Here is a 17013-nt window from a genome sequence, read left to right on the forward strand (position 1 = left end):
CGAAAAATGTATATTTATCCAATATCCACTTATACTATGATACATAATATACTGACTTATATTGTGAGTATATAAAAAAATTCCTCCCTTTACGGATGTTAATTCCAAATTCTAATGGAGTTGATCCTCGTGGGATAACTAAAGATTTCAATGTTGAAACCTTAAAATAAAGGATAAAATTCAGTGACAGATCCATTCAAATAAGAGGAAATTGAGGTGTACTCCATCAATTATTTCTTCATCGGCTTCTACAAGTTAGGTTATTATTCTTACAAAGACAACACCAAAACTAGATTTCTTCTCGCTTAAGAAAGCCCCAAGAGCATTTAGCACTGAACTAGTTTGGTATTTTTCATCGTTCCTACATGAAACAATGCAACGGCTATTTGGGTTAATATTTGAACTTTGGGTTGTACACCAATTAAATGAAGGCTTGCCCGAAGCCTAGCATCAGGCTCAGAGCCAAATTGGCGCCTTCTCATTAATGCTGGCCTATGATTTAAATGTCAAGTGATGAGGACTAACCCACAATCAGCCAAAAATCACTTTTCAGTGACAATACAAGTAAAAAGTTGATGACTCACTACCTTTCAATTACTTTCGGGTAAGAGCAAAGCTATAGCAGTCATGCTAATCAGCCTATACAGCGTCCCTCCCCTAGTCTGAAAGACTAAAACGATGAAATCGTTATCTACGTGTGGGTGCTGGAGTTTTTGCTGAAAAATGGGGTTGGAGACTGAGAGGCTCTCGAATTGAAATCGTCGACTCAAATCTAAAAGCTCTGAAGTTGCAAACCAATTACAGAAAACAATAGGCCTTCCTTCCCATTTTAGCTCACCGATTCATCCAGAACCAATTTCATGTAATTTGGCTTTGTTTGTTTTTCTTACAACTTGCATTGTTTGAGTCATTTGATTAATTGGGTTTTATTGTTTCTTTGTTTTGGGTTTCAACGAGTTCAGTTGGAAGAAACTCAAACTTCTCTTACCCAAAAATAAGTCAAATAAGTAAGTGACCCTCTACTACAGTGATGAAGTGGAGTGTTGCTCTTACACCATGACATGGATTCGAATTTCGTTGGCTCTCTAATCTAACAAATGTATCGTTTGACAAAAAATAAATAAATCAATCAAAGAAATATAAACAGAAGAGAGCAGCACAAAGACAAAATTTGCAGTCAAAATCGTTTTACACCCCTGCAAATCTGTGAGAGTTGAGATGTGGGTTATTAGTGGAGGCGAAATAACAGATGTAAAGTGACTAATTTAACCTTGCACATAAGACTCAGAGCAACATATTGACGAGACTTAACATAAATTTTAATTTGGGGCTCAATTCTTAACCATCCTCACTACAATAGTTTATTTCCTAATTTGTTTACTACATGGACCATTTTTCGAATACATATCACTACAAAAATCTTTTATCCAATTAAGCCTTTCAAACAAAGAAAAAGCAATTAACGTCATAAATATGTCAAACATCAATTTGGCTTCCAAGTGTTATGAGGCTTTTTTTTTTTTTTTTCCCTTTTCATTCGTATGGCAAAGTCTTGCATTGTACATTAGTCTAGGTACCATAGTGTAGATTTTTTTCATTTTTCTTTTCATTCGTATGGCAAAGTCTTGCATTGTACATTAGTCTAGGTACCGTAGTGTAGTTTTTTTTCTTTTTCTTTTCATTCGTATGGCAAAGTCTTGTATTGTATGTGACATCCCACATCGCCTAGGGGAGTGATCCTTATATGTATATTCCCATCCCTACCTAGCACGAGGCCTTTTGGGAGCTCACTGGCTTCGGGTTCTGTAGGAACTCCGAAGTTAAGCGAGTAGCGTGCAAGAGCATTCCCAGGATGGATGACCCATCGGGAAGTTCTCGTGTGAGTTTTCAGAAACAAAATCGTGAGGGTGTGGTCGGGGCCCAAAGCAGACAATATCGTGCTACGGTGGTGGAGCGGGCCCGAGAAGTGGTCCCCCCGGGCCGGGATGTGACAATTTGGTATCAGAGCCTACCCCTGGGCGTGATGTGCCGACGAGGATGTCGGGCCCCTAAGGGGGTGGATTGTAACATCCCACATCGCCCAGGGGAGTGATCCTTATATGTATATTCCCATCCCTACCTAGCACGAGGCCTTTTGGGAGCTCATTGGCTTTGGGTTCCGTAGGAACTCCAAAGTTAAGCGAGTAGCGTGCGAGAGCATTCCTATGATGGGTGACCCATCCGGAAGTTCTCGTGTGAGTTCCCAGAAACAAAACCGTGAGGGCGAGGTAGGGGCCCAAAGAGGACAATATCGTGCTACAGTGGTGGAGCGGGCCCGGGAAGTGTTCCCCCAGGCCGGAATGTGACATTGTACATTAGTCTAGGTAACATAGTGTAGGTACATTAATTAGTGGAGGTGCCATAGTGGAGGTGCAATGGTGTAGGTACAATATTTTCTACTTAAGTGCATTAGTTTAGTTATGTTACATGTTTAGAGGCAATGAATTAGTCTAGGTATAATAGTCTAGGTACAATCATACTTATGTAGAAATTTCCCGATGATTGAAATATAATATATTTTTAGATGGATTGGCATAGTAATATGAATATAAAATGGTTTAAATTTGCAAGGAGGATCAAAGTAGTTATTTTTTTTTTTTGGAAAACTGAGGAAGTAGTTTAGTTGATGCTCAAATATGTAAAGTTCAATCTATTTAAAATAATAAGAAATCAAGCTATAAATGAGATTCTAAAAGTATAATAAATTTTTTTTTTTTTGTCAAATGATAGATTTTGTTAGATTGGATATTAGATTAGTCATCGACGGGATTCAAACCCACATTGTCATGTAAGGGCTCAACACCTTTCTACCAAAAACAGAAAGGACTAAACATGTGGGATATGAATCCTAACATAAATACAAGGTTAAAGGACTAAATATTCTTGAAGTTGGAGTTTATTACCGAATCCGGAACACATACATTATACATTCTTTAGGCCCAAAAACAGAAAGAGATTGCAGAAATCCTTTATCATTATTCTTTAAGCAAATTCTAAAAACTTCCTCAAAAGTGACAGAAACAAATATATATGCAAAATGAGTAAACTGTTTAAGATGAATTGAAGGACCAAGGTTTGCCTTTTTTGTTGATCAAAAATATTCCAGCTCCGTAAGTAGAAATGAAGATCTCAACAAGAAGGGAAAATTGCATCCATACGAAGGAGACAACCGGAACACTAGCAAGTAAAATGATCGGAGCCACTATCCACTCTTTTGATTCCAACATAAGAAAAAGGGTTGAAGAGAACGCAATCATCATGGTAACAATAGAGGAGAAGAGGGTGAAAAGGCCTATCATCATCTTTGTTGGCAATGATTTAAGAAAATCATCTTCAGCATAACGCGAGTTGAGGATTCCTAAAAATGTCACAACTGAAGTTGTAGAAGAAAAAAGTGAAAAGACATCCGCAACTATAAAGACCATAAATATCCTTTTATTTAAGAACACGGGAAAACCTGCCTTGCTTCCACCAGGAACTGAGAACACTGCAATGAACATAATTGTAACAATAAGAGCAGCTACAACCGTACAAGAAGTTGCAGTTGCTTTCATTGATCTTTCACATTCGTTTGCCAATTCCTTGTGGGTCTTAGTAAATAGGTCACGGGCGGTCATGTCATCTGTATAGTTAACAACTTCAAGAAACTTGGAAGGTACAATTTTCTCCACCTCCTGCATTTCAGTGAATAGAAGAAACTTAAATACCTTTCTTTAATTTATTTTCTTCAAAGGTACTCAAATGTAACCCCAAGTAATTAATATTTTTGTACTCTTACAAATCCTTGATGTATGCCCTTAGACCCTGAATATATATGCTCAAATCTAATCCCAAATAACCTAACATTCTGAGTTCGTAACAGTAATCAAAATTTCATTTTTTTTTTTAGACAGAATGTGATTTCATTTTTAATTTGGTTGTTTCCGATATGAGAGTGCAAATTCCTGTCACGAATAATCAAGTCTAATTAATCAAGTAATATACCGATTGACCACGTGAATAGAACTTTATACAGTAAAACCTATTAATTTATAGTGAACCTTGTCGATTGCTTTGGTGGTAAACTCCTTTTTCTTTAACTCACTTCGTCTTATTAAACTCTCATCCATTTAGTCCAGCTTAAAATAGCAATATTGTTTGTAAAATTTTGGTCCCAATTTCAGCGAATCATAAATCTAAATTATCTCCATTTTGTAATAAGCTATATTTCTTTTAGATCACGTCCTAAGAAGAGAGGTGGTGTTTAAATAGAATACTCTCATATGGGTTTGAATGAGGCCACATACTAAAGTCCCTTAAGTTTGTAATACTTTTTTATATATAAAGATATTGGTGATGGTGGTGGTGGGTTCACATTTATATTGAGTATGTCATAATTCGATATCAAATTCGCCGTTGATGAGAGTCAAATTTGAAATTTGATCAACATTATAGTGCAATTTGATTTCTTGATTAGAGAATATATATATATATATATATATATATATAGGATGAAATTCTAACCTTAAACCATTGTAATTCTCTCTGCATTTGCAATGCTGCACATTGGATATGTTTAAGCTGTGCAGGTGGGGATAACCTCGCTGCTGAATGTAGTAACGTATTGTTGAACTTATCTACTCTGGATTCAGTGCGAACATTCATGACTCGGATAAAGTCATGGAAAAAGTTATAGACTTTTTCTTGACGGCATTCAATGGAAAACTGAAACATGCCCCTTGCATTTTCGTCATATATCCCTAAAGCTAGGATATTTGCAGTAAACAGCTGACGAAGAAACTCATCATTCCCATGTTCAACAGCCTTGAAGAGTGCTGTTTGTACGGAACTTCCTTGCATTTGTTTAAGGCTTAAACCTTCTGTCATTTTGCACATGCCTTGTAAAACTTCAAGGGATTGGACATGGATCTGTTTCATTTTGTACATGTGATCGATTCCTAGGTTGACATAGAAGAATTATTAATCATTAAGTTTCGAAAAGTAGACCAAAAGAAGTTCTAAGGGATGATTGGATAAATGTTAGAGTAAAACTTGAACGAAAAGATTAACAAAGTGTTGAAATGAAGCATTACCGAAAAGTTTACAGAGATTTGAGACGATCCCTCGCAGTAAAGCCATAACTACAATATTGCAAATACAAAAATGTTTTGCATTAGATATTCAAAGAATTTGTTAATTAGGTATGATCTATAACAAAGTAAAAGATGCGCCTGAGGTCATAACTCTCGTTTTACTAAATATGTACTGGAAAAAAAAATGCATAGTGCCATTTTATATGGATATTGCATACCTGAGCGAATTGTGAGATCCCCTTGATCATTAACCGGGTCATTGGCTTGTTTTTGAACATCTATACGAACATCACGGATCCCAGAAGCATGTCGTATGTGTATAACTATCAAGAAAATAAACACATGCCTCTAGTCAATATATATAGAACTTTTTTTTAAGTCGAGGGTCTGCAATTGAACCCTTTCTTTTACTGTATAAATATTGGGTAAAGTACAAAAAAACTACCTCAACTATTGGTTTCACGACACTTTCATACTTTTTTTAAGTCCCGGATCAAGCTAACGGAAGGTATAACATTGACACAAATTCTAAAGATGAGGTATGACATTGTCAATTTTAAAAGATAAGGTATGAAAATGTCGTGACATCAATAGTTGAGGTAGTTTTTTGTACTTTACCCATAAATATTTATGTCTGTGAAAAAAGAAGTTAAGGTGCATACCCAAAATAAATGATTAATGAACACTGATACCGATAAAAGTACACATTAATTTTTTTAACACTTACTTTTAGACACGAAAAAATAAAAGGAAAATTAACGAAAAATCTAAAAAACTTCCATTAATGAAAAGTCTTTTTTAAAGGTATAGTGAATAGTACCAGGAAAATGTATAAATGTAGTTTTTCGTTAAAAATGAACATTACCGGAAGTGTTTTGTTAAACCTCCCAAAAATAAACTCGAAGAGGGAAAATAACTGACACTATAATATTTGAGCAAGACCCAAAACCAAAATTCTAATTTAACTCATAACCTTAAAACCTTAACTACCACCACATATTGAAGTTGTGCCGCTATAGAACTCATCGCAACTCACCTTAAAAAAACTTGTGAAACAATTGAGGGACCTGTGAAGTCGAACTTGAAACACGTTTGTATATGAGTACATCAAATATAAGTTTGTCTTATTTGTCTATTTGTATGCAAGGGACTTTCCGGTGAAGACAAACATAAGAGCCATTTAGGTTTTGGCGCATTGTTTTACTATTTCTTGACTTAAACTAGTGAAGAAAAGCATAGTGTGGAGACATAAATTAATCACACCCAATCATAGCGTGTCAAGTGGATTATAAGCTCAATTTGACAGAACTACCTCCGATATTGTGAGAAACCTCCATCTCCACTATAATGGGTTAAGCGAACCAACCCCTAAGGACCGGCAAATGCCCACAACTATCAGGCCCTAACCCCCGATTCTCGCCAAGCTAGCTAGCAAACATTTTGTTTTTCTTCGAGTGACATGGTTGTTGACCCCTTGCACCTCAGCCCTATATGAAGTTGATGTTCAATCATAAAATTAATTGACAATATAGGGAGTAGCCCAATTCCTTATAAATCCTTGCAATGTTTCTCTTTTCACCAATGTGGGATTCTTTACCTTCACATCATCACATAGCCTCTTACGTGTGATTAACTTTTGAACCAAACACGTGGACACCACAAATTAGGTGATATTGAACATGTGTGACCATTGGGCTTCATAACCTACATGTGTCTAAGCAGGCAGGGGAAGGAAGACTCATTGACTTGCCTAAGCCCGCTACGGCCTAGTAGTAGATGATTTATGGACCTCTTCCACTATAAATAGCCAAGTCATACAAGGAAACTGGTTTATCACAAACTCTATTTAGAACTCTCTACTGAATTTTAGTTTTTCTCAAACACTTTTTGACTTAGACATCGGAAACAGAAATCTCCATGCAGACATAGAATGCATTTTATTGTCTTAATTTTTTTCATATTAAGTATAAAATATATATATATATATATATATATATATATATATATATATAAATCAGGTTTTGAGATAAATTAAGGGATGTGCTATCCACACATCCCATTTTACTTCTCACACACCTCTTGATAATTTCTGTCTGTTGATCTTTTTCAATTCATTTGATCTGACGGCCGAAAATTAAAAAGGTGTGTGAGAAGAAATAAAATGGGATGTGTGGATATCACACCCCTAAATCAAATTGGTGTGCAAGTCTCCTTGCATGTTAACATTTAGGAAATATCTTATTGAAAAATGGGCCAACACCCAACCAAATAGAGGGACAGAGAAATTAATAAAGTATAAAATTCATCATAGAATAAAGAATGTAGTTACTAACTGTTATAGATCCATTGTTGCCAGAATCTGAGATGCGTTCCACTTAAAAAGAGAGAGGGCATACAAGCCAATTCCTGTAAAGGTGTTTTCCCAGTAGAGTTTGTGGCAAAGGTCAAGTTTGAACAACGCTGAATTAAATCCAATGCAATATCTACAATAGGGAAAAAGAAAAAGAAGAATTATATACGTGAAAAAAGAAAGTAATCAATATTTGTTAGGGAACATGCTATTTAAACACATTCTCAAATGCATGTGAGTTCTATAAATAATGAAACAGTCCACCTTAGTTATAGTGTGTCTGAAAATATGTGCGAATATTGTATCTAAAACATTTATGTACCCAGTTCTTTGGAGCTAAAACAGTGGGAAATAAGATCAGCACCAGTCCGACAGTTATCTTGGGTCGACGTCAAAGCTTCCAATGGAGTAACTGAATAGAGATAGCGAGCCAATCCCCAATGGCCGCTATGACAAGCCATGATCAGTGGGATCATATTCTGGAGATTGCATGGTATGCAAAGTAATCTCTTGTTCTTTTCGATTATGCATCTAGCCACTTCGGGTCCTATTTGCGTGGCTAAAGCTATAGCTGTGACACCATTAGCGTCTTCTATTTCTAAGTCTTCCTCTGTCATCAACTTCACTAGTTCCTTCGCCATATATTCGTTTTCCATTGAAACTGCCATGTGAAGAGCTGTCGAGCCTGATAATGAACCTCTTTCTCTGATTGCGTCGGGATGCATAGTAAGATACTTCTCTGCAGAACTCCAGTCACCTTTTGCAACAGCATCAATCAAGGGTTGATGGTGGGAGAACTCATTGAAGTCGTCGTTAGTTTTACAATACTCTGTCAAGCAATATTATTTATTGTTTGTTAACTAAACGTCAAGAATTTGGGGACGAATTATACATAATGTTGAAATAAAAGAGAACTGAATGAAATAAAATTAAACAAAACAACAAAGATTCATGCATGCTGCAGTAGATATCACATAATATTAGTACGTACGTACCCTCCTTCCGCGTCAGACCGGTATTCAGCTCTTCATGTGCCATCAAAGGCACATCCTCTGCATCGATCACGCACGGTGACTTTATTAGAAGAAGAAAACTAAATCTTAATAGTTATAATAGTGGAATTAACTTGGAAAGGAGACATGTAGTACGTGCGTACACGTACCTGTGTTTTCCAAGACTTGATCGGCCGGCTTCAACTTTTCAGCCAAAGTATCCCAGGCGACTTTGGCCGAGCTAATGCACCGGATAATAAAATAAGTATCATCCCCGCAACAAGTCTGGATTGCATGTAAAACCTTGGCATTATTCTTCCTCCAAACCATAAATTCCGCTTCACCATCTTCTCGTCTAGGAGGTTCAGAGGTCTCTTCCACAACCTCCCAAAGATCTTCAGCCAACAAGTAGGTTTTAAAGTGGAAACTCCAATCTTCATAATTATCATGACTAAGAACCTTAAGATTAGCAATTACATTAGAAACAATTGTAGCTGCCATGTTGAATCTGCAAATGTAATCAATTATCCAAAGTGATATTAGGTCGATTAATTAAGAAAATAATGAAACAAAACAATATAACTAACTCACTCTGCTAGATCGAGTAGTGGCAATCTTCAAAAATAAGTAAGCTGCAACTATTATCCAATCAGCTTAAGTAAATTCCCACTCTGTGCACTTAGAGTGACTACACTTCTGGTGTATATATAGATGTATAGCAAATGAGCAATGAAAAAGGACAAGAGACTCGGAAGACTATGCCACCTAATACTCCATTAATTTCCTAGTCGGTGTTAACTGCGCGAATTCAATAATGGGAGAGTTCTATCCCTAGGATAAATTTTTCATTGTAATCGGAACACGAGTAGTACATTACGTGTTTTTATATAAGTGATTGGAAATTCAATTTTTAAGTTATTAATTTTTTAACACACATATCCCACCGTTTGTATAGTGACACGTGATGCACCAACCTGTATTCCAATCACATTAAAAAATCTCTATATCCCTGGTTTCAGCCATACACTTTTTGTCTTCAATAATTAACTGGCGGGGGCTTCTATCTACTTGCGGCCGTGCGAAACTGCTTGGGGCATTTAGATTTAAAAGGGCGTAAATAAGATTATTTGTATTATAACCTGAATGTTTTTATAAATTTAATTTAAGTTTTTTTTTTTATTTTTTTTATTTTTTTTTAAACAAACGATAGTATCTACATTGGGTGTATTCAGTTGAGAATTTGAGAGATTTTAATGGATTTTTATGGAGTTAAATTGATTTGTAGAGATTCCATATAAAATTTTGATTCAATTCCCTCAAAATCTCATGGAGAGAGGTGAGATTTGTGATTGCTTAAAATACATTACGAAATCTCTCAAATTCCCTCTAATTCCTCAACTTTCTCAAATTCTTTAAAGTCAATTTCTAATTGAATACACCTGGAATGTTATAAACTTCTTTAAAATCTTAATTGAATACACCCAGATTTCTAAGGATTTTAATAAACTATCTTAAAATTCTAATTGAATACACCTTGAATTTTAGAGAATCACTTAAAATCCTTATTGAATACCCCTAGATTCATTAAAAGAATTAAAATCCCTCAAAATCCCAATTGAATACACCCCCCATGATAGTATCTAATTTTACTCTGAAATTTAAAATTTATTATCACGTCATATTAAATGCCCTTGCCCACTTTTATTGTTTTTTTATTTTCTTTCTAAAATTCCTACTTTAATATCAATTAAGGCTTAAAAATAGGAATTTTGATTTCTACAAATCAATTTAGAAATTTAAAATGGAAGATTTTTAAATAACTTTTTGTTAATGAGAAATAAACTGTATATAAAAATTTCTACAGATAATGCACAAAACCAAACAAATGTATTAATATGTCGACACAATAAACAATATACTATAACCACAACAAGTAGTCCAGTGGTAAGGGCGGAAATTGCGGTTCCCCAATAAACAAAAAAAATGTGGGAGGTCCCAGGTTCACGGCTCCTAGTTTGTGAGTTTGATTGTGGCCATGGTCAGAATGAAATTCCTAGCCTTTTCGGGCTCGAAAGGGGTGGACAATCGTGACTTGCCATTAGTTGTCCCCATTTTATATGGAAGAAAAATAAACAATATACTATAAAGGTGTATAAATATAGGTACATAAATATATATTCATGTACATATATGCATATATAGGTACACATATATACATATGTTCGTATGTAGAGGTATACAAATGTATATATAAGTGCATATCTATCAGTACATATGTATAGGTACACAAATTATTTATACACACACACACAAACAAATATATATATCTAAGCTACATATTAATGAAACCCTCTTTGTCAACCAAAAGATAGTGAAAATACAATTTGGTCTTCTACCACAAAATAAAATCATGGGCAGTTAAGTAAATTCACATAAATAAAATTTTATAGTTTTTTTTTTTAAACCTTACCCACAAGTGATCCTATGAGCCTCTGCATCCCCAATTACCATAATCCACATTAACACCACCACCATTATCGCTACCACCACAACCACCCAGACTGCAAGCACCATACCATACATGGCAAACAAGAAAATCATAAGTATAAAGTGGAGTTGGATTTTTTTTCAAGATTGAAGTGCATACATTATTACAAAACACACACACACACACACACACACACACAAATATTAATTGAGAAGCTCCTCTTACTCCTCAAACGTCAAAAACTCAATGCGATTTCCTCTTACTCCTCAAACGTCAAAAATTCAATGCGATTTTGCTATCCTAAGTGCATAGTAAGGTGCATGACATCGAGTGATTAGATAGAGATTCCCAACTCCAAATCTAAATTATATCCCAGGTGAACTTGATGATATTTTTTAGGTAAAAGTTTTGACATGTACGAGAAACACAACACTAGCTTCAACGCCTCACGGTTCCACCTTCTCAAAACGTACTATATTGCCCACAACAGACACCGTTCTTTTGGGCACACTCTCTAGTCACCACTACTAGAATCTCCACAACAGTAATCAGGCATAGTTTTTCTTGGCCATACTCAATAATGGTACCGTCATATACCCCCAACAACGGCACAGACAATGTGGTTGATTGATTCGGTGTCGGTTAAAAAATCAAATATGAGACCGCCATTGCAATGATTATTTTGCATTCACACAAAAGGCAGGTCTTTTTTCTTAGACCATCTCCAACCTTTAGCCTAAAACTTAAAATTTTTAGCCTATAAAATTTAGGTTTTAACCCAGAAACAACTTTTCTGCTCCAATCCTTATGTTTAGCCCTAAATTATTAAAGAATAAATTTAAGTTAATTTTTTCTTTTAAGAACACTATCCTAATTTAATTTTTTTCTTTTATATACCCAAAAAATTATGTACACTATCCTAATTTAATTTTATGAACACTTTAACCTAAAAATATTTAGATTCCGATAAATATTGAAAAATCACTAAATTTGAGTGAATTTTGAGTTAAATAATTTTTATTTTAGCCGTTGGATTTAAATTTAAGCCGTTATATCTTTTTCTTTTACCGTTATGATTTTATTTGATCTCAGCCATTGGATTCAATAAATCATGGGGGACATGCCTATGTGGGTGGGGTCCCGCTAAGGGTGTCCACACCATTTTCTGGGTTAAATCCTGACCTATTTTTTGCTTTGTTTTAAATTATAGATTTTAGGTCCAATTTTCCACTTGGGTTGGGTTGGATTTAGGAGGGGAATAAAAGGAGAAAAACAGGTTATAGGCCAGGGTTGGAGATGCTCTTAGTGGTCAAGAATGTCTTAATTTTTTGTTTTCCATCTTTTTCTTTCTTCTTTTCCCACCACAAAACGATGGCCACTCAAAATCCGCGAATACAATTCATATCTTTTCTGTCTGAATGAACGAGTGGTGTCTGGAGTCTGCATCAAGCATGATTCTCAATTCATATACCTTTTCAGAAAGCCAGAGTTTACTGTGCACATAATTTCCGAGTGATTGATAATTTTCTTTTAGAAAGGATATTAGGGCGTCTCTTGCAAAATTTATGCTTGTTCTCATCCATAATTAAGTTAAATTTTGCATATTGAAGATTGTAATTAAATGATGAACATAGATCATAGCTAGTAAAGTATTTTGAACGAGCTAGTGGCAAAGCATAATTTGTTGGGTGTTCTGCTTGAATCCCGCACCCTAGCTAGGATCCCGAAGCCAAAGCATAAACAGCTCAGATAAATGGAAGCAAAAAGGAAGCCCTTGGAGCATTTCTACCAATTTTGAAAGATTTGAGTCTAGGCAAGGGGTTGGGGCGGTAACTATTCATTTGAATAGTGAACTGCTTTAGCCTCTCAAAAACCACTCTCCATGCACCTATTTTGAATAGTAAGCAATTGTTATTTACAATTATTATTACTTTTCATGTTTGATTTAATAATTTAATAATTATTCAACGAAAATGATTAACATAGAATAAGTCCATATTTTTATTTCGCTAAATAATATTATTTAGGGTAAATTACAATTTCATACCTTAAGTTTGTGGTCTATTTCAATTCCTTACAACATTTTTAAAACATTTCACTTTCATACCTTAAGTACTAATTTATTTTAAAATAATACCTCCGTTACATTTTTCATCTATTGATTCGTTAAATGATGATGTGATTGCCACATATATGCCACATGGCTGCCAAATGTCTGCCATGTGGCAAATAAAATAATTTTTTTTTAATTTTAAAACCTGAATTTTCTCAAAAAAAAGAAAAAAAAAAAAAGAAAAATGAAACCCACATCTGCAAGAAGAAGAAGAAGAAGAATAGGGAGGTAGGGAGCTGGGTCGGGGTGGGGGGGGGGGGGAGGGACAATTTTTTTTTTCTTTCTTCCTCCCTCTTCTTCTTCTTCTTCTTGCTGCAGATATGGGTCTCAAATTTTTATTTTATTTTATTTTTTGAGAAAATTCAGGTTTTAAAAAAAAAAAAAATTATTTTATTTGCCACGTGGTAGACATTTGGCAGCCACGTCAGCATTTAACGGATCAATGGATGGAAAATGTAACGGAGGTATTATTTTGAAATAAAATAGTACTTAAGGTATGAAAGTGGAAATGTTTTAAAGATGTTGTAAGAAATTGAAATAGACGCCAAACCTGAGATATGAAATGTAATTTACCCTATTATTTATGATGAATGGTGGTTTCAGTTTCTGTTTCAACATCATGATATCTTTTTTTTAAAATGAACGACAAGACGAATAAAACTCATCACGTCGTCATGACTAGAAGAAGAATAGGGAGGTAGGGAGCTGGGTCGGGGTGGGGGGGGGGAGGGACAATTTTTTTTTTCTTTCTTCCTCCCTCTTCTTCTTCTTCTTCTTCTTGCTGCAGATATGGGTCTCAAATTTTTATTTTATTTTATTTTTTGAGAAAATTCAGGTTTTAAAAAAAAAAAAAAATTATTTTATTTGCCACGTGGTAGACATTTGGCAGCCACGTCAGCATTTAACGGATCAATGGATGGAAAATGTAACGGAGGTATTATTTTGAAATAAAATAGTACTTAAGGTATGAAAGTGGAAATGTTTTAAAGATGTTGTAAGAAATTGAAATAGACCCCAAACCTGAGATATGAAATGTAATTTACCCTATTATTTATGATGAATGGTGGTTTCAGTTTCTGTTTCAACATCATGATATCTTTTTTTTAAAATGAACGACAAGACGAATAAAACTCATCACGTCGTCATGACTAGAAGATGAATTTTGGCATTTTAACTTCGTTTAGAGAGTTAAAAACAACTTTTTATTTTATTTTATGCATACTTCATGTACTTTTATAACTTGCATCATTGATTTCTAATAACATTTTCAGTGACTATGATTTGGCTACGTGTCCATATTTATCAGAAATCTTGCTGAGATTTTGAATAAGATTGGAACGTAGAAAAAATGATATTTTAAAGAGTTTTGGTGTGAGGAGTGAAGAATATGATTTAATATTTATAAAAAAAAAATATTAATATGCCTTTTTTTATTTTTAATTTAATTTAATTTCAAAAAATTGTGACCGTTAGATTGAAGTGTGAATATTGGTATTTACTATATATTTTTACACATTGATAGTTTACATATTTTTATCGAATTTTTATGTATTACTTTGTTCATAAATGTTTGAAACTTTCACACATCCTCCTATACGTGCATTACATTTTTCTTGTTGTCATCAAATTGGATTGGTTATCCAACTGTACAACCCCATCTCCAAACTGAGCAAGATGCTACTTGTACTATTGTACACTCAACTGTCGAACTCTATTTCATTTAGCCATGTGTCCATGTCCATCCAAAAGTGTACTACCTATATTACTTGGCCAACTCTCTTTTGGTTGGATAGATATATGTGCAAGTTAATATTCATCCTTTATTGTATTTTAACATAGTTCCTAACTCTAGTGGCCGACTTTATGTGACAATGAAAATCTTTATGTTTAGATGAAAGATGTTAACCATTAAATTCTTAATTTGTTTTTTTCCTTTTCCTTCATACTAATGCATATGTGTGTAAAATAGTAGTCAAAAAGTAATTGTTGTGCATTTGATACATCACATTTCAATGCATCTTAATTATGTAACAAATCAAATGAAAATACTGTAATCCCCAATAATTACTAAATATTTCTCATCAAAGTTTAAAATAGATCACCAAGCTGCAAGGTACAACCACTGCCGCAGTTTTTCTTTTTTCCAACTTTTGATGTCTGTACATGTTTCGCGTAATTGTTGATTCTACCTTGGCTTCGAAATTAAACAAAGTATCCCATGCTTCTTTGGCTGTGGTTTTGTCCTTTATAAATTTATACATTTCATCCCCGCAAGAACTCTGGATCGGATATAAGGCCTCGACATCCTTCTTCTCCCAAGCCTTACGTTCTTCTTCTTCTTCTTCTTCAAGAGGTTCATGGGTGCCTTTGACAATGTCCCAAAGATCTTCGGCTAACAAGTAGGTCTTTACCCGAGAACTCCAATCATCATAGTTTTTTACAGTTAAGTATTGTAGGAACAATTGTAGCTGTCATGTTCAATATGCCATTTATATTCAACGAGATTTCATATCAACCGAGCATATGTGAATAAAAAAAAGAGCAAGAAAAACAAAATGAAACAAAGTCGGTCTGTCTAACAACACTTGAGGAGGGCTAGTGTTGTATTGGAAATCAAACACTCTTGTGACCTTCGTCACCTATAGGTTTGAGGCTTCCCGTCCCTTTTTCCCCTACAACCCCCACCTAACTATTGAAAAACAACAACACTACATATTGAATTGGGGCAATACGAGTCTGCAGTTATGAGCTTTCTAATTAGTAAATTGGTAATTATCCTGCACGTTTGCTCATAGATTAGTCAAATGACTTCCTTTAATTGCAACTGAAAGAAGCACTTATCACATTAAAGTCATTAATATCTCCTTGATAAATAATCGAGAACCCGATACGCAATCAAATTCAAGTATTTTGGATTCTGGGAAGCTGCTAGATTTGATGTGTAAACACTTTTTGCAGATTGCTTGATTGTCAATTTTAATTAAGTCTTATCGATGCAATGCGAGCCATGGATCATAGTCTATGTGCATCATTTTTTTTTGTTTTAGTAAGTTAGTAATAACGGAAATACATGTGTTGAGTATTGATTGGTTAGGATATAATGTAGAGGAGTGCCACATAGGCAAATCAGTTAGTGCCACATAGGCAAATCAGTTAGAGGAGTGTTATAAAAAGCTACTGTACTGTACAAACGATTAACAACTCTAATTACAATTCAGTTGCCTCTTCATTTTCCTCTGCTTATCTTCGTTCTCTCTCTAAAATCTTTCTTTCTCAAGCTTCTTGAGTTCTTTGACTTTCTGGAGTTATCAGTTAGCTCATGTTACGTGTCGGTATTTCATAAGATGACTAGATTTGGTTTGTGCTGATGTAAGAGAGATTGCTCTCCTTCATCTTTGTAATGGTAACAAATTCACACACTTCGTGTGAATGAATTTGATGATGAAATATTCCTACTGAAAATCATCTCTGCAATTTTCTGCATATCTCATCTTCTTCTCAGAAAATCATCCCATTTTCTTTCAAGTTCTTCTCATAATTAACTACAAATCAACATATAAACACTAACATGGCCTCCAAGTTCAATTGCTTAATCTGGGCGTGAATCTGTTATTCTGTGCAGTGGGAAAAATCAAATTTGAATCAAGCTTCGCCAGAGTGAAATCGAGCTTAAAAAACAATTGGGTGCTCCAGATACGAGTCTAATATGGCTGGATCGATTAGTTTTGAATTTTCCGTTTAAAATTTCCTACCCTAATCATCTATTAAGCCTTAAAAATAGAAATTTGAGTTCTACAAATCAAATTCAGCAATTTAAAATGAAATATTTTTAAAGAATTAAACGAGAATTATAAACTATATAAAACTTTGTACAGGCAATCACAAAACCAAACAAATAATCTAATATGCGGACACAATTATTTTTATTTAGTGGGTGTGATTATCATCCATCTTCGAAT

At 34.5% G+C, this 17013-nt stretch overlaps 1 protein-coding gene across 1 annotated transcript; it reads right to left on the reverse strand.

Moving 5' to 3' along the window:
• Window positions 1-2919: 2919 nt before the first annotated feature.
• On the reverse strand, window positions 2920-9146 carry LOC137709208 (uncharacterized). The gene is made up of 9 exons (XM_088689097.1): window positions 9045-9146; window positions 8624-8961; window positions 8457-8513; window positions 7784-8290; window positions 7445-7594; window positions 5330-5434; window positions 5112-5159; window positions 4543-4976; window positions 2920-3713 (listed from the first exon to the last, which is right to left on the reverse strand). The coding sequence occupies exons 2-9, from the start codon at window positions 8952-8954 to the stop codon at window positions 3090-3092; spliced, it is 2256 nt and encodes a 751-aa protein (XP_088545223.1). The 5' UTR covers window positions 8955-8961; window positions 9045-9146; the 3' UTR covers window positions 2920-3089.
• Window positions 9147-17013: the final 7867 nt, after the last annotated feature.

The sequence above is a fragment of the Pyrus communis genome, chromosome 17 (assembly GCF_041283825.1).
Source record: "Pyrus communis isolate YQ-2024b chromosome 17, ASM4128382v1, whole genome shotgun sequence".
Classification (NCBI taxonomy): Eukaryota; Viridiplantae; Streptophyta; class Magnoliopsida; order Rosales; family Rosaceae; genus Pyrus; species Pyrus communis.

Excerpts from the sequence above, each read along its gene's own strand:
- LOC137709208 (XM_088689097.1), bottom strand. The coding sequence starts at position 8,954 with ATGGCAGCTACAATTGTTTCTAATGTAATTGCTAATCTTAAGGTTCTT. Across the intron at positions 8,514-8,623 it reads TCAAGTCTTGGAAAACACAG|AGGATGTGCCTTTGATGGCA; the intron begins GTACGTGTACGC and ends TGATCGATGCAG. Across the intron at positions 8,291-8,456 it reads CGGTCTGACGCGGAAGGAGG|AGTATTGTAAAACTAACGAC; the intron begins GTACGTACGTAC and ends ATTGCTTGACAG.